General features: G+C 47.1%; 1 protein-coding gene across 13 annotated transcripts in view; it reads left to right on the top strand.

Moving 5' to 3' along the window:
• Positions 1-23,280, top strand: part of ARMC9 (armadillo repeat containing 9) — a 137,286-nt gene that overhangs the window by 19,743 nt on the left and 94,263 nt on the right. For all 13 annotated transcript variants that reach the window (XR_009541021.1, XR_009541019.1, XR_009541020.1 and 10 more), the window contains 3 exons: positions 1,658-1,682; positions 9,377-9,534; positions 12,907-13,005. Coding sequence is in view for 9 of the 13 variants with exons in the window: in XM_060151869.1 (XP_060007852.1) it covers positions 1,658-1,682; positions 9,377-9,534; positions 12,907-13,005 (282 nt within the window). In the remaining 4 variants the exon portion in view is untranslated. The remainder of the gene's footprint in view (positions 1-1,657; positions 1,683-9,376; positions 9,535-12,906; positions 13,006-23,280) is intronic.

The following is a 23,280-nucleotide window of genomic DNA, read 5'->3' as shown; positions in this document are numbered from 1 at the left end:
ATTCCTTATAGAAAATTTGGAAAGCACAGAAATGCATTTGTGTACATACATGCACCCCAAAGTATGTAATGTTTACAATAAATGAGGATAGACAGCTATATGTATGTGTATTTTTAAATATTTTTAATCAAATGAAGAGAGAATTTCCTCACATCATTAAATATTCTTCAAAACTAGGTTGTCTTCTCAAAGTTTAAACATAGAAATTACCTACGTCCCAGCAGTTCCACCCCTAGCTGTATACTCAAGAGAAATGAAAACATATGTCTACACAGCAACTTGTACGTGAACGTTCACAGCAGCATTGTTTGAAATAGCTGAGAAGTGCCAACAACCCAGATGTCCATCGACTGATGAACGGATAAACCAAACGTGGTCTGTCCATATAACGGAATATTACGTGGCAGTAAAAGTGAGTGAATTACTGACCTGTGCTACAACATGGATGAATCTTGAAAGCATGATGCCAAATGAAAGAAGCCAGACCCGGAAGGCTGCATATTGTATGATTCCATTTGTATGAAGGGGCCAGAGGGGGCAAATCTACAGAGAGTAGACAGTGGTTGCCTAGGGCTGGGGAGGGTGGTGACTGCTGACGGGCACAGGGTTTCCTTTTGGGAGGATGAAAATGTTCCCCAGCCGATTGTAGTGATGGTTGCACAACTCAGTGAATGTACTGAAAACCATTGAAATGTACACATTGAATGGGTGAAGTATATAATATGTGAATTACATCTCAATAAAGCTGTTACCAGAAAAATTAAGAAAACCCAGGGACTTCCCTCATGGCGCAGTGGTTAAGAATCCGTCTGCCAATGCAGGTGACACAGGTTCGAGCCCTGGTCCGGGAAGATCCCACATGCCGCGGAGCAACTAATCCCGTGTGCCACAACTACTGAGCCTGCGCTCTAGAGCCCGCGAGCCACAACTATTGAAGCCCACGTGCCGCAGCTACTGAAGCCCGCACACCTAGAGCCCGAGCTCCGCAACAAGAGAAGCCACTGCAATGAGAAGCCCGCGCACCGCAACCAAGAGTAGCCCCCGCTCACCGCAACTAGAGAAAGCCCGCGCGCAGCAACGAAGACCCAGCGCAGCCAAAAATAAATAAATAAATACATATATATTTTAAATTAAGAAAACCCAAATAAAACAGCTAAATACCTTGCCATCAGACATGCAGCCAGATGTGTGGAAGCTGAGATTTAAACCCAGGAGGCAGTCTGGTGCCAGAGTCTGTGGTTGTAGTTACCGCGTCACGCTCTCTTCATCCCATTCTCAATTTCCTTAGGCTAACGTTTTAGCACGGAAGTTACAGCGTTAAAGGGTATGAATTCAGATTTGCACTTTCAGTCAAACATTTTGGTAGCTGTGGGGAAGGTTTTTGAAGGGGGAAGGAGGCCAGTTAGGGGCTGTTGGACCCACAGAGTGGTTCTTGAGGTGCATAGAGGAGGATTTATCTGTCAGTCACGAGTCACCCAAAAATCGAGAAGTCGGTAACTGTCTTAGTTATTTATAGCAGCATTAAGAGGCGCCCTTCCCTGTCCTGAGATTTCTTTTTTACCACGCTGGGGCCCTTTCTCAGACTGGCCAACACAATGTGAGATAACCTGAGTTCTGCCTCCTGAATGCCTGTTTTCCTGAACTTCTTTCATCCCAGAAGGAGAATGGACAAAGCAACAAAGGTAAATCATCTAGATGAAAAATTTTAAATCACAACTTTGCCAACTCGAGTTTTAAGTAATGAAATGGAGAGAATTCCGCGGACTTGGCAAACGAGGGCTTTAAAAATCTAAATATTTATGAAATGCTTTGTAGTCCTTTTTAATCTGCGTTCCTTGAGACCCACTTTTCAGGGTGGCTGGTATTGTTAGCTTTGTCTTGCATGTCAGATAACTAAGACACGGAGAAACAACGAGCATCCAAGCAAGTGCCAGAGGGACCCAAGTGCAGCAGCACAGTTAGAAGACACAGTGCAGCAAGGGTAGGGAAAGAGTTACTTCAGTATCTTTCACTTTTACCTTAAACTACTTTAACAGGGTCTTATCTCCGCAGCAATATGGAGTTCTCGTTCTTACAAAGCATTTCCATTTTTTGCATTCAAAGTAGGAATTCCAGTCTTACACTTTTAGCATAAAATGATGGTTTTCCAAGATTAGTAATTTTTACCAGACCTGTTCATTTTCCAGAAAGGTGAGAAAAATTTTAGTTAACATGAAATTGGTAGCCACAGTTGGGATTCTTTGCCGGAGTTTTGTGTTTGATACAAAATTATGAAAACGGCTTAAATTCTTCTGTTGCAAAGGGTTATATGATGTGCTTCGTGCCTTTGGTAAGTACTGAGGGCATAATCCTCAATTCCTAGCAGGTGGAGTTTTACTACGTGAAATAACACATCTGCCCTTTTCACAGCAGTCATTAGAGAGGATTGCAAAGCTTCCTGCCATTGTTTTTCTGTTTCCTTTTAGAGAGTTAAAGGTTTCTAAAGAAAAGAAGCATTAGTAAATTATTTAGCTCTTGGTGTGCCAGGCAACTGAATGATGAGCAGGGCTGCAGATTTGATTCCCACGCGTGCTTCAGTAGCTTCAGGTGGGAAGCGCTTGGGTGTTTCTTCTCGCCCTCGGTGGCCTCGCGGGCCTCCAGCTCAGCGGTTCTAATTGCGCCGCTGGTTCTGCAGCTGGGCCTCCCCTCCCGGAACTCAGAGGGACCTGCGTGGAGGAGCGGCAGGACTCATGCCCTCGGTCCGGGCCTGAACACAGAGGAGCAGTGGGGACCGCTCCGAGGGTCACAGGCTGCAGCCTCGAGCTCCCAGAGGTGGCGTTGCCCCCAGCATGGTTATGCGGAGCACGCGTACCTGGGGTCTCTCTCTGCGGCTGCCCAGGCCTGCTCCCTACTGGGTTAGTGCGGCTCCGGGCCTTGGCCAGGGCGGGTCCAGGCCGGTTGTCTCCCGTTCAGCACAGCTGGAGCTCCTCAGTTGGGACAGGCGCTCGGGGCTCGACCTGCAACCCCCAGAAATGCTCCTTTGCCTCACTACTTCTCTTCCTCTTGCTGCCCAGCAAGCTGCCTCAGACTCAGTGGCATAAAACAACCATGTCCATTTATTCTTATTGCTATCATCTTGCGTGGTCTGGGAGTTGTGGGCTCAGTCAATTCTCCCTCGGGGTGTCTCCCGGGTGTAGACGAGCCGGGTAGAGCCGTCTCCAAGGCTTCCACGCGCACAGGTCTGGTGGCTGATGCTGGCTCTCGGCTGGGCTCTCAGCAGAGGCCCTGGACTAGAATGCCCACGTGGACGCTTCCTCAGGGCCTGTTGGCCGGGTTCCCACCCAGGGTGAATGTCCCCAGAGGGGGCTGGATGGAAGCTGTGTCACCTATTCTAACCCAGTCTCTGAAGTAACTCAGTGTTGTTTCTGGTGTGTTCTATTCATTAGAAGCAAATTCCTAAAGCCAGCCCACATTCAAAGGAAGGAGACTTACATTCCACCTCTTGATGGGAAGGAACTGTCAAAGACCCTGCAGTCATATATATATATATATTTTTTGCAGTCATATTTTAAAACCACCACCCAACCTGCGTCCTTTGGGTCCCAGAGAACTACCTTAATTCTTTTTTTTTCTCTTTTTAAAATTAATTTATTTAATTTATTTTTGGCTGCGTTAGGTCTTCGTTGCTGTGCGTGGGCTTTCTCTAGTTGTGGCGAGCGGGGGCTACCCTTCATTGTGGTGCGCGGGCTTCTCATTGCGATGGATTCTCTTGTTGCGGAGCACGGGCTTTAGTCTCGCGGGCTTCAGTAGTTGTGGCGTGCGGGCTTCGTTGCTCCGTGGCATGTGGGATCTTCCCGGACCAGAGCTCGAACCCTTGTCCCCTGCATTGGCAGGCAGATTCTTAACCACTGCGCCACCAGGGAAGCCCAATTCTTGGCTGAGTCCGTTTAGTCCTTGTTCAGAGTCGGTCTTTGGACTCCTAGGCATTGGGGACAGGAAGGTGGTGAGAAACTTCTCCTGGATTTCTGAGTTTCTGCCACCTCCTCTCACCCAGCATGCCCTGCAGCTTGGGGGGATAGCTTCTTGCCGGCAACCAGTTATGTCCCTGATAAGTGGCCCAGTTTTGCAGACGAAATAAACATGGGAGGGGGAGTGCAAGTAGAAGAGGCTGTATTTTTCTACAGACCTTTCATTTGGTATTTCAGCAAGGAGACCAGGTTTTTCGAGGCTTCTTTAAGTTTGATTTTAATTGCGTTTTCTGAGGATAGCTAAGCAGGATGTCTGTGGAATTGAGTCTGGCAGGCACAGTGTATGTCTGTGGCAGAAAAACCGCAAATGCAATATTGCCACGGAGATGAGAGATTAGCACCGCAGGGCACTTGTACCAGGGGCTCCAGCCCAGGCCCAGTGTCACCATAGCTAATTGTCACCACTGTGTCTTCTGTGCCTTGTGGTCATTGCTAAGGCTGCAGTGACCACAAGGCACAGACAAGCCCCCAACTCAATTCTAGCCCCAGGTGTTGTTTTTTATTTTTATTTCTTTTTTTAAAAATTTATTTATCTATTTTTGGCTGCGTTGGGTCTTTGTTGCTGCGTGCGGGCTTTCTCTAGTTGCGGCGAGCAGGGGCTCCTCTTCGTTGTGGTGCGCGGGCTTCTCATTGCGGTGGCTTCTCGTGTTGTGGAGCACGGGCTGTAGGCACTCAGGCTTCAATAGTTGTGGCTCACGGGCTCTAGAGCACAGGCTCAGCAGTTGTAGCGCATGGGCTTAGTTGCTCCCTGGCATGTGGGATCTTCCGACCAGGGCTCGAACCCGTGTCCCCTGCACTGGCAGGCAGATTCTTAACCACTGCTCCGCCAGGGAAGCCCAGGTGTTGTTTTTTAAATGGAATGGTTGGATAATATCATTATGTGTCTTCAGACCTACTAGAGAATGGACTTGAGGATATGGAGAGGGGGAAGGGTAAGCTGAGACAAAGCGAGAGAGTGGCATGGACATATATACACTACCAAACGTAAAATAGATAGCTAGTGGGAAGCAGCCGCATAGCACAGGGAGATCAGCTCAGTGCTTTGTGACCACCTAGAGGGGTGGGATAGGGAGGGTGGGAGGGAGGGAGACGCAAGAGGGAAGAGATATGGGAACATATGTATTTGTATAACTGATTCACTTTGTCATAAAGCAGAAACTAACCATTGTAAAGCAATTATACTCCAATAAAGATTAAAAAAATTTTGATAAAGCAAAATTATATATATATCATTATGTGTCTTGATAGGAAGGTTTCATGGGCAGAGTGAGATTTCCAGAAGCTTTTGAAGAAGGTGAGAAAAGTGCTTGGAGTGGAAAAGTCTCTCAGAAGGAATTATATTAAAAATGGCATTAAGAATAAAAACTTAGGTTGGCAATATACCATATTGGATTATTATTTTCACCTAGCCATCTAAAAAGGATACAGAAATAGTATCTTTTAGCATTTCTGGCATTATGCATTTGGCCCCTTCAGACAATGGGCAACTGATCATTTTCCTAGGGTTCAGAGCTGTAAATATTATTTTTGAAAATGATGACCTATATTCCCAGTTATAAGCCTTAACTTTCTTCCTCCGGTATTTGTGGATTAGCAGAATAGCAAAGAGCCGATTTATATCTAAATACCAAAAAAAATTTGTTTGATATTATAAAAATAGAGTGATTGATTTGTTTTTTATATTAGGTTAGAAAAAAATCCATATTTTAAAATGTATCATCTTGAGCAGCCAAGATGTCTCTAAAATCAAATCTCATCTACTCTTTTTTTTAAAAATTAATTAATTAATTAATTTATTTATTTTTGGCTGCGTTGGGTCTTTGTTGCTGTGCGCAGGCTTTCTCTAGTTGCGGCGAGCGGGGGCTACTCTTCATTGCGGTGCGCAGGCTTCTCACTGCAGTGGCTTCTCTTGTTGTGGAGCACGGGCTCTAGGCGCACGGGCTTCAGCAGTTGTAGCTCGCAGGCTCTAGAGTGTAGGCTCAGTAGTTGGGGCGCACGGGCTTAGCTGCTCCGCGGCATGTGGGATCTTCCCGGACCAGGGCTCGAACCCGTGTCTCCTGCATTGGCAGGTGGATTCTTAACCACTGCTCCACCACGGAAGCCCCTCATCTACTCTTAAAAAAAAAAACACAACAATGCATCTAAATGAAGTAGAAATGTCAACAAGGGAAAGCTTGACTGCTTTACTGTAGGATCACTTTTGTTATTGATTCATTTCATGCTCGAATTATAGGAAATATAGGAAATTATATAATACAGGAAATTATAGGAAATATAAGGTCACTGTGACCTTAACTGGCATTCTTTTGGTTGTATATATCTTTTGTTTAAAGCTTGGGATGCAGTTCTTTGGAGTTTTGCACAAATTATGTCAGTGGCTTTGAAATATAAAGAGTCTCAATAAATTTCGCTGGCATGATCACGACAGTGTCATTCAGATAACGTGGACCAAGACATCTCCATTAAAAGTTGAGATCTTGCATGGCAAGGCATCTTAGCTTAGTTGTCCTTGTCTCATAAAACTTTTTGTTACTGAGTCCAAGCTCGCTTTGCTCGCCGCATGACAGGCCAATGCATCGGAGACAAGGTCTTGAGGCAAGGAATACGACTTTATTCGGAAAGCCGGCAGACCGGTGTCTGTGGAAAACCATCTTATCTGGGTCTGGATGCCAGTTTCTTTGACAGAATCAGAGAGGGAGAGGTGGTGAGGAAGTAAAGTAAAAGGGCCATCAGTCTTGCAAAGCATCTTCTGGAATGACCAGACTTGGTGAGGGGATGTGTTAGTTTCTTCTTTCTTGCAGCCATCCACAGGTGGGCAGGGTTCCCTGAGGCAGGCCATTAGGTATGTTTATAATAACCAAAGCAACGAAAAGCAAAGGTTAAAGTCTAAGAAACAGATCGGAACATGGAGTCTGATTTAGCTCTTCCCCGTCACAATTTGACAGGGAAAAAAAGAGTCAAAGTTCTGTTTAATGCTAAAAAATAAAGTTGATATTTTGAGCTGTAACCCAAATAGCTTACAGTAATGGTCAGGTCCTGTGTGTAGCCACTTAAGGTGTCTGCAAGGTGATATCTCTGGATAGCAGGCTCTTCTTGCTAAATGGTGTATTTGAAAGGGTTATGAACGTTTCAGCCCAGTTGCCTACTTCTCTCTTTCCTATAGGCTGCTGGCAGTGAAGGCTCTTTTGCCTCAGGTTACCATACTTTGAAACTGTCATAAATTCCAATTCTGGGTTCCCAAGGCAAAAGTTCCACAAATAGTCCCTAACATTTAGTTAATTGTAAAATGAGTTTATGCAGGGAAGAGTTTTTTGCTACAGTCCCCTTTGGAGAGGGACTACTTTGATGACATTAACATGGATAATTTGGGAAGTCATTTGACCCAGCTAGTGGGTTTTGGTATTTCATTCGTCTGCCACTTGGTACACGTTGAGAAAAATGTCACAGATACTCTTTAATATTTATTCCCATAAAATGAGACTATGAATAATCTAAAATTTTCATCCTTAGAAGTTCTTGTTTATGTAATTTTGAGTTTTGGATGTATGAAAAAGCTTAAATGATACTTAGTGTAGGAGGAAGGTAGTGACTCCTTCCCAATATTATATTAGGAGAAGATTGATAAATGATTTCTAGGAATGTTCTCCAGAGGTTCCAGTACTGGGTGTAAATTTGCGTCAGATGACTTTTTAAAGTTATCTTTCAATACTGAGATTTGATGGGCATTAAATAATAATAATTCATTATGTGATATTTTGGGTTTTAGTAGTTAAAATATTTTACTTCTGCACATCAACAATTGTGACACATAAAAGTTTTTGAAATACAGTTTGCATGTGGGTGATCCTCATAGCTGTTTAGGACACAAATTAGGAGGAAAACATAATTTAGGACAGTGTTTCTCAAACTTGTGGTCTGTGTCAGAGCCGGGAGTTCGTTGACAGCATAGATATTTAGACCCTACCCAATATCCACAAAATCAGAGTCTCTGAAGGTAAAGCTTGATCATCTTTATTTTTGGGTGATTCTGATATATTTCAAAACTTGCATTACCACTGCTTTAGGACTTTCTGCCACTTTTTCAAGTTATCTACTTGCATAGAAATATATTTCGAAAATCTCTGAGCCCTTTCCATGAAAGGCAATAATAATAATAGCTGGCGTGTATGGCAGCTGCTGTGGGCCAGCCGTGTGCTGGGCACTTTGAGTACATGTCTTCTTTAATCCTCACAATAACCCTTCAAGATCATTATCATCTTCCCCATTTTATAGGTTAAGAAATGAGAAGCAGAGACATTAAGTGTCTCGCCCCAGGTTACCCAGCAAGAAATTGGTAGGGTAGAGATTTGAACCCAGGTCTTTAACTGAATTAGAGTTGATTTACAATATTATATTAGTTTCAGGTATACAACATAAGTGATTCAATATTTTTATAGATTATACTCCATTAAAGTTATTATAAAATAATGGCTATATTTGGTCTTTATAATTGTAAAGGCTCTCTCTGTATACATGAAATGTGTTCTAAAATGAAGGCTTTAAGTATTATGCAGTGCCTGGATCGGGACAATATTGAGTTAACGTGGGTTTGGGGGCAGCAACACGTCCTTCCATCCGAAACATAGCCTTCCAGGAAAGGGAAAAAGTAGGATAGGGCCAAGGAGTACTGACACCGAAGAAGATTTGTATAGTCCAACTGTGCCCAGGGTGGCGTGGCCGTCAAGTGCTGCCATGGGGTACGGGGCCAGGGTGGGGGGGATTCCAAGGAGACAACCCTAGAACCTTCCAAGGCTGCCGCTCTAAGACTTATGCTTCATCGAACTGGCAGAATGAACACCTGGAATCTTACCTAATCCTGGATCTGGTTTTTCTCAGCACCTGTCAAGCAGCCCTAACCTTCACTTAAAATGAAAAACTCTCTTGCGGTTATGAGTTATCCCCCAGACAACCTCACGGGGCACAAACAGAGAAAAAAACTCAGTTTTGGTTCAACCATTTTGTGAGCTGATTCTAGAAAGAAACATTGAGTTTGTTTCTTGTACATAGAGAGAGGAACTAAAAGAAGTTGCATGGGGTTCGGCCAAGGAAATAGATTTTGTTAGGAAAGCAAGTGATGACTCAGTTGAACTACCGGGGATAAGAAATGAAAACATCAGTGATTACAAAGCACTTTGTAATTAAAAGTGGCATGAGACAGAAGAAGTGTGAAACACAAATATGGAGCGTCAAGTTCATTGTTATGGTAAGATATTCTGACAGTAGGCATGGTACTCCCTTGACAAGAATATAATTATTTTTTATTTTGTAGGGGTCTTTTAAATTGTTGCTTTTTTGTTTTGTTTTAATATAAATATATATTGTCTTCCTAGAAGTGTTGCAGCAACTCCACCAGCAGCTGGTAGAAGCTGAGCGTAGGTCAATGACGTACTTGAAACGGTACAATAAGATCCAGGTGGACTACCACAATCTCATCGGAGTCACGGCAGAGCTGGTGGATTCTCTGGAGGCCACGGTCAGTGGCAAGATGGTAAGGAAGGTCCCCCATTGTTCATGTGTCTTTTTTTTTTTTTTTTTTTTTTTTGGCGGTACGCGGCCTCTCACTGTTGTGGCCTGTCCCGTTGCGGAGCACAGGCTCCGGACGCGCAGGCTCAGTGGCCATGGCTCACAGGCCTAGCTGCTCTGCGGCATGTGGGATCTTCCCGGACCGGGGCACGAACCTGTGTCCCCTGCATTGGCAGGCGGACTCTCAACCACTGCGCCACCAGGGAAGCCCTCATGTGTCTTTTTTGAGATAAAGATGTGTCATGACACATCTGTTGACAAAAAAGAAGAAAAAGAAGGCATGTACATAGAAAATTCAGGGACTTCCCTGGCGGTCCGGTGATTAAGACACCGCTCTTCCACTGCAGGGGGCACGGGTTCGATCCCTGGTCAGGGAACTAAGATCCCGCATGCCGCACAGCAAGGCCAAAAGATAGAAAAAAGAAAGAAAATTCAAACAGTACAGAAATAAATAAAGTGTGTGTTTTCCTTGTGCCTTCTCTCCTCTTAAAACGTGACTGCCATCATCCTGGTGTGCTTCCTACAGCCAGGTCGACGCGGCGCCAGGTGTGGCCACAGATGGGCACATGAGCTCTTACAACTGGAGTGTGCAAGCAGAGGCCTGCAGACCACCAGGCAGGGGTTGGAAGGGCCTCCACTGTCGAAACAGGGAGAGATGGGGTTGGGGGAACACTGGAATCTTAACTAGCTTGTTCTTCATGTAAAAGAAATACGTGCTCTTGGTAAAAGACTGAAACAACTCAGAGGAGTATATAGTTAGGAGCAAAAGGCCCCTTCCACACACAATTCCTGAGTCTCATTTTCTTACTGACATTCAAGATTAACACTTCCTTGTGTATTATTTCAGAACACTTCTGTGCATGTGCATGTGTGTGCACGTGTGTGCGTGTGCATACGGTATGCCATACTTACTTGGGATCCTGTGACCCATTACTCTTCCCAAGCTTGCTATTTCACTTTCAATATATCTTGGAGATCTTTCCACATGACCACACACCTACTTCATTCTTTTTGATGCTTGTACATTATTATTCCACTGCAAGGGTGAACCATAATTCATCAGATCTCTGATGAGGAACATTTAGATTTTTTTGTTTGCTATAACAAAAACTGTTATGATGAGCATCCTTGTATATACTGTAGACCTTTGAATATAGGTAAGATAAGAGCCTAAGAATGGAATTGCTAGGTCAAAGGTTATGGGCATTAAAACTTTGAGAGATGTTTTGCCAAATTATTTCTCCAAAGATTTCAACGATGTCTACCCACCCCCCACCCCCAGTAGCATATCAGAGCATCTATTTCTCCACACACTTGCCAACACTGGACATGATTATACGTTGAAATTTTTGCCAGTTTGCTAAGTAAAACTTGGTATTCTGAATGTTTCAATTTACATTTCTTTAGTCATGTATGAGGCTGAATATATTTTCATATGTTTTTTGGCCATTTATATATTTGTCTTTTAGTCAACTGTTTATTCATGTCCTTTTCTCACTCACTTTTTTTAAGCAAGAGAGTGACAGAATCAGATTTCCTTGTTAAAGGGCTGGGTCTGGTATCAGTTCCGGTATCAGCCAAAAGAGGAAACAGTTTCAGGAGCAAGGGGTTGATCCAAAATCTCAAAAATCACAGAAAACTGTAGAAGTCCAGAACGGAAAAGTGTCCAGTGTTTCTGACACTTAGAAGGCCTTTGCCATGAGTTTCCTTGGGGTGATTCAGATGGGGGCTCGACTGTGGTGTGTTGAAAGGTAAAGTGAAGGGGAGGCGGGAAACGTTGGCTATTCTTTCAAGGACCTTGGCTGTGAAGGAAGAACACTGAGAGGGTGGTTGATAGATGAGGGCCTAGGGAGGAGAAAAGGGAAGGTATTTTTAAAATATTAAATGTCTTTGGACATGTTTCTAGGTTGTAGGGAAGGAACAGGTTTACAAGGAAAGGTTAAATGTACAGGATGAAAAATGAATGATTAAATTTTGATACTGTGGGAATTCAGAGGAAATGGGCTCAGGATAATGTAGGAGGTACAGCCTTGAGATGGGGCCCTTATTTGTCTGAGTCACTTATAGCTGAGTGTCGAGGGATGACCAGAGACATCTGGCACAGAGGGGCAGTCTTTCTGGTGGCCGAATCAGACCAGATGTTTCAAGGGGACAGACAGGAGGACCACAGGGAGACAAAAGGGTCTAGCCCAGTGTTCTGGCTCTTTCCAACTCACCAGCCAGTTGAGTTGTCTTCCTCTTGTGGGGACGAATGAGTGAGGGGTAGGAAGAGAGCCAGTTACATTACCATATGGAAGTTCAGCACATGGAATCGTGAGGCTGGGGAAAAGGAGCTTCCCTCTCACAATCAGGCACAGGAAAAAGTCTGGAAGGGGGTAAAATTGTTAAGAGTAGTTACCTCCAGGGATTGGCTTGTGGGGTGGGGCTGGGGAGAGGTTGTGTTACCTTTTAAATGAGCACATGTTACCCCTATAAAAAGAAAAGACATAAGATGAAAACGTTTCAGAGATTACCACCTTAGATGCTGGATGTCCATCCTGAATCACGGTACCTAATGAGAGAGGTATGAGAGGTGCTGAAGGAAGAGGCCATGATGCAGTGGCATTGATGCAGCAGTAACCCAGCCTCCTGTTGTCTAGTGCTGGATAGTGTATAAAGTGTCTCCATCACTCATTCAGTAAGCGTTTACTGAGCCACCTGTCATGTGCTAGGCTCTCCCTTGATCTCATGTACCCCCCTCCCCGTGACGCAGAGCCGTGGCCTCATTCATTTCATCCGACAGGTCAGGAAAGCAGGAGGCAGAGCTGCTGATTTTCTCGAGTCCACTGCTTGACCCCAGATCTTCAGATCTTCAGTCCGGCTTTCTTTCCATCACATTATGGCCACCCAGTGACTTTGTTGCTTGCATTAACAAAAAATGGTTTAAAATCGGTTTATTTGATGGGAAATCCCTGGCGGTCCAGTGGTTAGGACTCTGCAGTTTCACTGCTGAGTGCACAGGTTCAATCCCTGGTCAGGGAACTGAGATCCCACAAGCCACCCTGTGCAGCCAAAAGAAAAAAGAGAAATCAGTTTATTCTACATGATAGCAGGAGTACGTTAAGTGGGGTTCTGTGACTTAAAGTGTGCTATCCCGTGACCACACCAGTAGTGTGTTAGTTTTTGCGTCAGGCGCAGCGCTTCAACTCCCTGGCGCTGCGATGTTAAAGCAAAAGCTCACCTTTGTGCCCTCGGAGAGGCTGTTGAGAGTCAGCTCCGACACTGGCTAGGGTGCCTCTCACGGCTCCGGGGATGTCTCACCCCTTTCACCCGCCGTCCATCCTCTGTCCTCCGACAGATCACCCCCGAGTACCTGCAGAGCGTCTGCGTCCGCCTCTTCAGCAACCAGATGCGGCAGAGCCTGGCGCGCAGCGTGGACTTCACGAGGCCCGGCACGGTGAGGCTCTGCGCCCGGGTCTGCCCCCAGGTGTCAAAATCCCGTAACTTTAAAAAATGGGAGAACAGGAGGAAATAACACATTCGGAGTCTGCATCTCAGCGGGCTTTGGAGGTCTGTGCGTTCCCAGAAGGAAGAGTGGGTTTGGGCCGCTGGGAGGCGGCCTCCTGGGGGCGGGGGCGGGGGCTGGGGAGGCGCGTTTGTCTCTTCCAGGCGGAGCTGCTTGTTGGGTCCCAGGGCCGCTAATGGCAGCAAGGCAGTAGGAAACGAAGGAAACCTCGTCCTGTTTGAAAAATCACTGCCGTGTTGGGGTTGTGTGGTGGCAGACGGACTTTCCTTTTATCTTTTTAAACTTTATACTTAGAATCATTGCAAACGTACAGAAAAGCTGCAAAAACTGCCCGAAGGGCACTTGTATACCCTTTACCCATATTCACCACCTGCTAGCGTTTTGCTCATTTGTTTACTTTCTCTCCCCACACGCCCACACACACAATATGTTTTCTGAACCATCTGAGGATAAATTACGTATGTTTATGGCCCTTTGCTCCTAAATACTGGAGTGCAGTGTGCATTTCTTAACAGCAGTGTTCTCTTATATAACCGTGTGATTGTCAACTTCAGTAAATTTAATATCGAGGCAGTATTTTCACCTGACTAACCTACTGTGCATGTCCTAGTTTTGCCAGCGGAGCCATTAACGTCCTCTGCAGCAGCCCCTTCCCCGTGCCCGGGGTGTGGGCTCAGGTGTTACGTGGATTTGTCGTGTCTCTCTAGCCTCCTTTCAGCTTCAACACTCCCCCACCCCCACCCCCACCCCCCACCCCGTCTTTCTTTCTTTGACTTTCATGACATCGACGTTTTAAAAGAAGACAGTCCTTCCCCTTCTTTAAAAGTAGGACATTTCTCCTTCTGTGGTTGATGTTTCCTTGTGGTCAGATTCAGGTTGGCGTTACAGGCCAAGACATCACGTAGGTGACGTGTCCTTCCTAGGAGAGCTCACATCTGGAGGCACGTGGAGCTGAGTCGGGTTCTTAACCAGGGGCACGAGCATAGCTGTGTCTCCAGAGGAAGTTTGCAGAGCTCGTGAACCCATGTCCCGGGAGCGCACACCAACCTGCCCCCTGGTCCAGAGGCTGTGTGTGTGGCGCCGGGCAATTAGGAAGGAAGCACCGCGTGATCCTGAGGCAACCCCGAGGGTCAGAGCCCCAGCTTTTAATTGTTTGCACGTTAATACTAGGGTCTTCATAAACAAGGCCTTTTTCAGCATTAAAATAACCTACCTGATTCTCAAGTAGATTTGAAGCAGCTTATTATGAGAAAACACAAATATGAGAAATGAAAAGATAGAAAATAAAAATAAAGAAATTTTGGTTAGAATTCATAGAAACTGAAAGTAGATTGGTGGTCGCCAGGGAGTGGGGGAGATGAGGGGATGTTGGTCAAAGGGTACAGACATCTGGCTTTAAAATGAATAGGTCTGGGGATGTAATGTGCAGCATGAGGACTACAGTTAACAATACTGTATTGTGAACTTGAAGGTTTCTAAGAGTAGATCTTAAATGTTCTCACAACAGCAAAAGGTAACCATGAGAGGTGACAGCTGTGTTAACTGACCTTATCGTGGTCATCATTTCACAATATATACATTTATTAGATTATCACATTGTATGCCTGAAACTCACACAATGTTGTATGTCAGTTATATCTCAGTAATGCTGGGGGAAAAAAAGAAATTGTGCTTAAAGGAAGATGAGGGTAGGAAGAATAAAAGTAAGCCCGGGCTCAGGCCAAGATAAAAAGATGCATGTCCTAAGTTACTGTACCCCTGGGAGCGAGGCTCAGATTTGGCTGTGGGCTTCCCAGTAGCCTGTGCAAAAAACAGTTACATGACTTATTTCTAAAGGAAGAGAGGGTGATATTCACTGCATCTAAAACGGCATTTGTGCTACGCATGTAGCCTGTGAAGCACAGCAGTAAAATGAACGCCTACGAGCCCATCACATGTGCCCACCATAGACCATTTCAATGCCACCAACCTCCCCTATGTGCCCTTTAGACCGTGAACTTTTTCCAAGTAGGTATATTACTCTTACAATTTAAAAACAAGTCTAAGTACCTTTTTTTTTGAGGACTGGAAGGTCAAAAAACTGCTGCACAGGATTTTTCTGGTGCTAAGACCTGCGGAGAGTTCCTCTCGTGGATCTTGGTAGAAAGGACATGGTAACGTGGTGAAGAGCCAGCGTCCTTGACTATGTCCTCGGGGTGCACGTGGAAGTGCACCGCCAGGCTTTCGCTGCGTCGGCTGTGCCACACATGGACAGGAGCTGCGGAGTCCATGCTTTAGGATGTGGGTGGAGTGATGTCAGCATACAGGAATCTTAGCGAATCGACTATTTTTAAAATGTCAGTAAAGCACACACAGACATCCGAGTTTCGAAAAAGTAACTCCCTCGTGGGCCCTCTAGGATGAGGGGCTTCAAGCCACATCCCTGTGGCCTGGCTGAGTTGACCCTCTGTGTCCAGTGTATGCTTAACTGTAAGTCATCAACCTAAGGTAACATTAAGGATAGAGTGTGTTCACCAAAAATGATGGCTTTCTAGCAGTAATTAGCATAGCAGGATCTGTGTCTAATAAGGCCACTTATTCCCCCCACCCCTTCCATTTATGTATTAATTCAGTAAATACTTAGTGTTCTTCAGGTTTGTTTATAAAACCCCACCCTGTCTTGCATATACAAGAATCCTGTCTGTTGGCAGAGTGCTGCATCCAGCATATTTAAAACTGATGTTGGGACTTCCCTGGCAGTCCAGTGGTTAAGACTCCGCGCTTCCACTGCAGGGGGCACGGGTTCAGTCCCCGGTCAGGGAACTAAGATCCCACGGGCCACGTGAACAAAACTGATGTCATGTTTAAAAGGAGCGATATAAAAGGGGATGGGGGAACAACGTATCTGCTGTTTCATCCCGTTAGAAGTTACCTTCATTTGTCAAGAGGCTGGTCCTACCATCCTTCCCTGTTATGGTGGCTCTAAGGTACAGAGTGTGAGCCTCAGAAACCGCGGGAGAGAGGATGTGCTCTGTTTGCCTTAACTCGCAACCATTTTTTTTTCCCCACTTGAGTCATTGACTTAATAACAGGCCATAAAAACTGCAAACAATTTTTTATTGTTCCTAGTATATTTTTCTTATAAGGTGATAAAAAGTGGGGGAGGGGTCATTATGGAAGTGTAAAAGAATATTGTAGTTGACTAGGCATGCCTAACGTCAATGTATGATATCAGATTTATAACGCATGAAGAGGAAATTAGGGTACAATTTAGATCGGATGTCTGGTGACTGAGCCAATCGGATCTAGGACTTGGAAGAAGATTGCTTTTTTATTCGTTTAAGGGAATATAGTCTACCCAAAGTCCAAACAGGATGCCATCAGTTTCAAGATAAATAGGTAGGCACGGACCAGCCTTCCTTCTAGCCTGGTCCTCGATCAGCTTCTCCTCGGGCTTGAGCGTTTCAATTCACTGTACTGACAGGAGCCTGGCTGAAGCCCATCAGAAAACGGCTGGTGCTACGAAGTTTAGTGCCTTTGATACTGGTTTTAAAATCTGGCTGTTAAGAATCTGGCCCTCTGCAACCTCGTTCACTGTTGAAAGTTCAGAAGGGCTCAGTAAATAAGACCCTTCTTCCCCCTGAGTTCCGAACCAATAGAAAAATACAACAATAGAATGAAGGGAAAAGGAGCTGGAGATGTTGCCACTGATTCTGACAAAGCTTATGTTGGAGAATGTGGATTTTTTTTTTTGGTAGGCAGGTGGGTAACCTACTGTTGAGCCCTGGAATTAAAGAAACAATCCCCCCCACCCCACCCACCCCACCCCCCGTCATGGACAGCTGTGGCCCAGCCCCTGCTCTCCACCCGCTCCACCCCTACCACTGGGGCTGTGCTCTCTGCGCAGCCTCACTGCCCAGAGGAGGCGGGTGCAGGGCGGTGCAAATCCAGTAAGTCACCCCCTCTGGGGGGTATATGTGAAGACTGTGTATGTGTGGAGGCCGAGGACCCCACTGAGGAGACAAGAAGTGTGTTTCCACCCTACCTCCTTCCCACCCAGGTAACTGTGTCCGGAAGTCTGATGCATTATCAGAGCTGGGCGTCAAATGCACGTGCTCCCAGGGTTGATAATGATGGATTAAATCTTGAGAAGAGAGCTCTCCTGGGTGGCCTCTTCCAGCTTGACTGCTTGTCACCACCCTAACCCCAGGTTTGTCATGCCACGGTCCTTACCAAGTCAGGCTCCAAACCCTGGGGCCCATTATTTGCTGGGATTTGAGATGAATCTGATTTTGTATTATCAGGAATCTAGTGATAAGTAGTAAAAGGAGAAACTTCTTCCTCAGAGCACAAGAGGGAGGTTTTTTGTGTGTTCTAAGGTTATACAAGGGATACAAGAATATGTTAGCTGGAAAATACACAACAATTTAGCAGTAAATGGAGCAAAGCAGAAACCCCTTCCCTCCCTCACACGCACCCCATCCCGCCTTCCTCCACAGATAAGTGTTGACTGTGTTTCACATACATCCTCCAGACCTTTAAAAATTGTATATAATTGAGATTTTATTGCACATATCATTCTGCAGCTGTCTCCTTTCACTTAACTACATTTTTGAAAGTCTTTCTTGTCCCTTTAGCATACTTGTATTTCCCTTATCTTTCAGAATTTTAGTTGGAGAACAATATGGTGCATTTAGCCCTTCCTCTGGCAGACATTGTCGGTTTTTTGCTCTTTCTAATGATGCAGCGTCCATCTTTGTGTGCTGCAAATAGCATTTAAAAGTGCTTTGGGGGCTTCCCTGGTGGTGCAGTGGTTGAGAGTCCGCCTGCCGATGCAGAGGACACGGGTTCGTGCCCCGGTCCGGGAGGATCCCACGTGCCGCGGAGCGGCTGGGCCTGTGAGCCATGGCCGCTGAGCCTGCGCGTCCGGAGCCTGTGCTCCGCAACGGGAGAGGCCACAACAGTGAGAGGCCCGTGTATAGCAAAAAAAAAAAAAAAAAAAAAAAAAAAGTGCTTTGGTATGTCTTTCTCTCCTTAGCCCCCTGTTTGCAGTGGGCAAGCATGAATGCAGAGACACTCTCGAGGTGGAAAACTGAGCACAGCCCCCGGTTGAGTCCCAAGTCCCGCCCTGTGGCACCTCTAGGTTTGTGATTCATCGGATGGGAAAGTTTCCATTTAAACCCATCCTTATTGGGAAAATGGCTCTTTGGGGAATTAACCCTCCCTTTCTTCCACGACTCCAGGTAGGCCGCACTGGAAATACAAGTTACAGTACTTCCCAGTGTGATAGCATGAAATATATTAAAGACGCAGGACATGTGAATCCTAGGAGGCATCTACTTCCAGAATCAACCATCTTTGTTAGCAGTGAAAACCTGCAGGGGCGGGGGTGGCGGGGGTGGCGGGGGTGGCGGTGACCCTTCGGGGAGGTGGCCGCGTGCCGATGTTCAGGAAGCCTTGCTGTGGCACTGCTCTGCTAAGGAGGGTACTTCCCGAAGCTTCCTGCTGTGTGGACTGTGGCTCTGCAAATGAAGTCCAGCCTCTTCAGCCTTGGCGTTCTCCCTCAGGCGGCTTGCTTAAGTCTTGGCAGGACGCCTGCCCTTTCCCCATGTTGCCACTGCATTTCGAGGCAGCCTTTCTGGGCCCAGTGCTCTGTGTATCGAGGACGGGGAGTTGCACACCTGGTTCCCCTCTCCCTACCACACCTCATACACCAGTGCCTGTCACGTACCTGAACTGACCCTGCTGATGTGAGGATTGAATACCTTTGGTCTCATCAGTCGGTAGGACCGTGATCGGCAGAGGGTAACTGTGCCATTAGCTCGGACCTTTTCCCTGACCTCCAAACCCAGACTTACCGGCCTTCTCCCCGTGAATGTCTGACAGGCACGTCACACTTTCCGTGTCCCAACCCAGGCTCATCTTTTCCTCCACACGGGTGATTTCCCTCCTGTGTGTCTGTCTCAGCAAATGGCACTCCAGGGAACCCCGGGGGTCACCCGAGGCTCTTCCCTTTCCTCTGCCCTGTGCTCAGGTGGCCGTGGGGATCTGGGCGGGCTTCCTTCCTCCTGCCCTGCCTCTGTTGCTTTGTGTCTGTTCAGGCTCTCCCTCTTTCTGTCCTGGCTTAAAGCAACATTTCCTGCCTGGTCTCAGTCTCAAAACTCTTAGATTTCTGATGGCTCATTCACACGGGAGCTGGAGTGACCTTTCTGGTTGTGTCTTATTTATTTACTTATGCCCACAGGCTTCAGGAAGGATTCAGGTACATACAGGAATCCCATCTGGTTACTCCCTTGCTTAATACCTGTCATTGCTTCCCATCCGACGTGCTCAGCATGGAGTCCCCAGCCCTCCATGATCTCATGCGCATCTGTCGCTCTAGGCCTGACTCGGGTCTCAGAAACCCCAAGAAGCCCCAGCGCCCCAGCCCCTGGCACCTCCCCAGGTGTGCGCATTGCTGTGCACCTTGCCCGGCCCCAGGCTCTCAGCCGCCTTCAGGCTGTGGGTGGTGAGGCAAGGCCAAGGGTTCAGACACTGGGCACTCCCACACCACGCGCACACATAGCGCCGCTTCCAGATCGCATTTGCACAGTTTTCCATTCCAGCGCTCCCCTTCTGCGGTCACAACCCTGCGTTTTCGAGTTGTGTCCGTACCCCTTCCTGTTACAGAGCTGGCCACAGCAGCCTCCCTTGTCCATGTGGCGGGGATGTCCCTCTGGGTCCCCGGCTCCTGTTGCCTCTCTGTCGCGTGGCCGACACACATTTCCTCAGGTTTCCCGCAGTGGTGACTTAACCTCTCCTGGTGACCATTCCCCGTGAGGTCGCCTGACAAGGGTCCTGCCTTTGTCCTGCACCGCACAGGCGGCACCTGGGTTCAGCGTTAGTCCCACGTGAGCGGGGCCGGGGAAGAAGGGCTGGCAGTGGACCAGCCTGGTCCGAGGAGGTTTCTGGCTCCAGGCGGGGCCTTCCTGTCGCCCTGGGGCTCGCAGCCACTGCTGGTGTCGGCGAGGCTCCTTCTTTCTGACCCTCCCTGGGCTGCGCACACCCGCTGCTCCTGTGGAGCAGCAGTTCCCGAAGTGTGTGCATTGAAGCCAGTCCCATGTGATGTCCCCGTCCCCAAGCAAACTGTTGATGTCACAAGTTTGAGACACGCTGGGTACTGAGATTCACGACCCTTAGCCGTACACCAAACTCCCTGGAGAAGTCCCACAGTGACAGGCCCCTGCCAACCCAGTCCACCTCCAGTCGCTCGTGACCCAGGGACACTCTCGCCACATCACACCTCCTCCCGGTTTCTCTAAGCACGCTTCCTGACGTCATGCGTCAGTAGCAAAGCCCCTCATCCTGCTGTTGTCACCAAGAGTGGTCCCAGGCTCGTGTGGCCCCAGTAACGCCCTCGCCCCCACCATGACCCCGAGGGCCGGGCTCCGCTTCCTTGCCTGCAGCTGGGAAGGGGTGGGGCCGTAGTTCTGCGTGTTCACTCTCGGCTGAGGTAGCAGTTCAGTTCTCCCACGTCCAAGCGTTGCAGAGAGCCCTGCCGTGAGCCCGGCACGGCACAGGCGCTCAGTGACTAACTGACAGGTGCATACGTGCCTCGTTCCACTGGCCTCTACCTGTGCCCGGAAGGGGCTGCCCCACGTTCACACTGTGCTTGCCCGGTGGAAAGCGCCACCCTCTGCGCCCACGTCCGCCGTGGTGCCCCAGGCCTTGGGGGCCTTGCTCTGAGTGCCACCGTAGGATCCCGGAACTCACACAGCGCCCACTGGGGCTGCGGTCAGGGCCTCCTTAGCGAGGGGGTGCTCCCTGGGCTTGTCGTCCATACTCAAAATCCAGAGTTACCTTGAGAGGGAAATTGTTCCAGCTGATGATGATTCTGGGGCCTCTCCCAGCTTTCTCTTCGTGGGGCTTTTCTTCCTTAGCCAGACTGTCGTAGCTGTGTCCACCCCGCCTACGCGCAGAGCAGCGCCCGCAGCTGGTGGCAGTGACCTTTAGAAATCCAGTCCAAGGTAAAGGTTAGTCAACAGATCAGAGCAGCCCCCTCAGTGTTCGAGGATTCTTATTAACGCCTCCACCTAAGAAGGAAGTGGTAGCCGTCACCCACTGTGAGTTCTCCATTCCATGGGCAAATTTATACTTGGGTGTCAATGTTAAGGTCAACTTCTACTTCATAACTTACGCCCAGTACCTCTCAGCTCTAGCATCCCCGTCAGCACTGGGAGCTCAGCGTGGACAGGCAGAAAAGAGGGGAAGCTACGCTGACTTCCGTGCGCCCTCGTTGGCATCTGCACCCACTGGTATAGCATTGCCACCATCTTGCAGGCGAGGCACAGAGATTTATTTGATCATTGATTCTGCCCACTGGATTGCAAGCTCTCTGAGAAGAGGGCTTTTGCCTTGCCCGCCGATTTCAGCGGTGCCTAGCAGAGGCCTGTTAGATTGTGGGCAGCCAGTACTTACTGAATGAAATACCACACCTTCCTCCCCGTTAGGAGCAGGCTGGGCCATTCTCCCCTCGGCTCATTGCCCGCTTTAAAAGAAAAATTTTATTTACTTGATTGAATAGTAAAGTCTCAATACTGTTTAACATACTGGCTCTTCTCATGAAAGGGTCAGTTATTACTGCTTTTCAATTACTTTCTTCACAGGGCAAATAGAATGATATAGAATTTAGCAAAAGAGAAAAAAATCAGTGTTTTAAAAGATAGAGAACACTTTCTTTTCTTTCTTTTTTTTTTTTTTTTTTGCGGTACGCGGATCTCTCACTGTTGTGGCCTCTCCCGCTGCGGAGCACAGGCTCCGTACGCGCAGTCTCAGCGGCCACGGCTCACGGGCCCAGCCGTTCCACAGCACGTGGGATCTTCCCAGACCGGGGCACGAACCCGTGTCCCCTGCATCGGCAGGCGGACTCTCAACCACTGCGCCACCAGGGAAGCCCGAGAACATTTTCTTAATTATGAAAAAAGGGGGTTGTATGTAAATGAATTTTATTTGTGGAAATATGAAGTAGCCAATATCACTAACTTTAAAATATTTTTCTCTTGTGTATATATTATGCGAGTGTTTTACTATGGCTGTGTCCTTCATTGACCACATTACTGGCTCCTTGATCCCCTTAATGTGTTAGACAAGTCATTTAGATGACATTTCAAACAATGTTCTGAGCTCCTTGCTGTTTAAGCCAATAACAGGAATAACAAGTAATTAATTTTTAAAAAGTCAAGGGTTTTAAAAAAAAAAAAAAGAAAGGAAAGGGAATTCCCTGGCAGTCCAGTGGTTAGGACGCCGAGCTCTGACTGCCGAGGGCGTGGGTTCAGTCCCTCGTCGGGGAACTAAGATCCCACAAGCTGCACAGTGTGGCCAAAAAAGAAAAGGAAAAGTCAAAGGTTAAAAGTTACAAGATCATACGTGGTTGATCTGTAATACGGGGGATCTGTAAATACTGCGAAGGGAAGCAGTTGAGAACGTGGCCGATTTATTACATTTAGTAAATCAGTCAAGTATTCTGGAGTGCCCACTTTTGGAAGTCAGTCTTCATTCATGCATTCAACAAATAAATGTTGATTGAGTGCCTCTGTGGTCCAGGTACTGTGCCAGGTGCTGGGGACATGCAGGTGCTATATCTCCAGCCCTTGTGAAACTCCGTGTCTGCTAAAGGAGAAGGAGACAGAAATGGCTGCAAAATGATCACAGCTCAATATGATCAGCGTGGATAATGTTCCGTTCGAGGGTTGTGGTGACGTAGAGGGAACTGAGCGCTACTGCCTGCCCCTTCGGGAAGGGCTGCACAGACGGCTGAGACTTCCTCTCTTCGCCTCTACTTCCTTTTGTCCCCTAGAGTTCTTTTAGACAAATTCCAAACATTCTATCATTTTACCTATAAATAATTCAATATACATCTCTAACAGATAAGGGCTTCAAAAAACGAAAAACGTAACCACAGTGCCGAACATAATTAATACTAATTCCTTGGTATCATGTAATACCAGTGCAGTCCATTTTCACATTTCCCGTGTTTTCTCAAAATGTCTTTTACGGTTGGTTTGAGTCCATCCAAACAAGTGTCATTCACAGCATTTGGTGGTTCCTCTATTTTAGTACATGCTTAATACCACGTTGCTGTAGTAGCAAAAACAAAACAATAAATGGGACGTGCCCATAAAGTAGGCAGTGATTTGGCCTATAGGCAGGATTAAAAGGGAGTAGGGTGGGAGGGGGATCGTGAATTTT

The sequence above is a fragment of the Lagenorhynchus albirostris genome, chromosome 6, assembly GCF_949774975.1.
Source record: "Lagenorhynchus albirostris chromosome 6, mLagAlb1.1, whole genome shotgun sequence".
Classification (NCBI taxonomy): domain Eukaryota; kingdom Metazoa; phylum Chordata; class Mammalia; order Artiodactyla; family Delphinidae; genus Lagenorhynchus; species Lagenorhynchus albirostris.
Note: the sequence above shows the minus strand (reverse complement) of the source record. Positions and strands in the feature narration are given on the sequence as shown.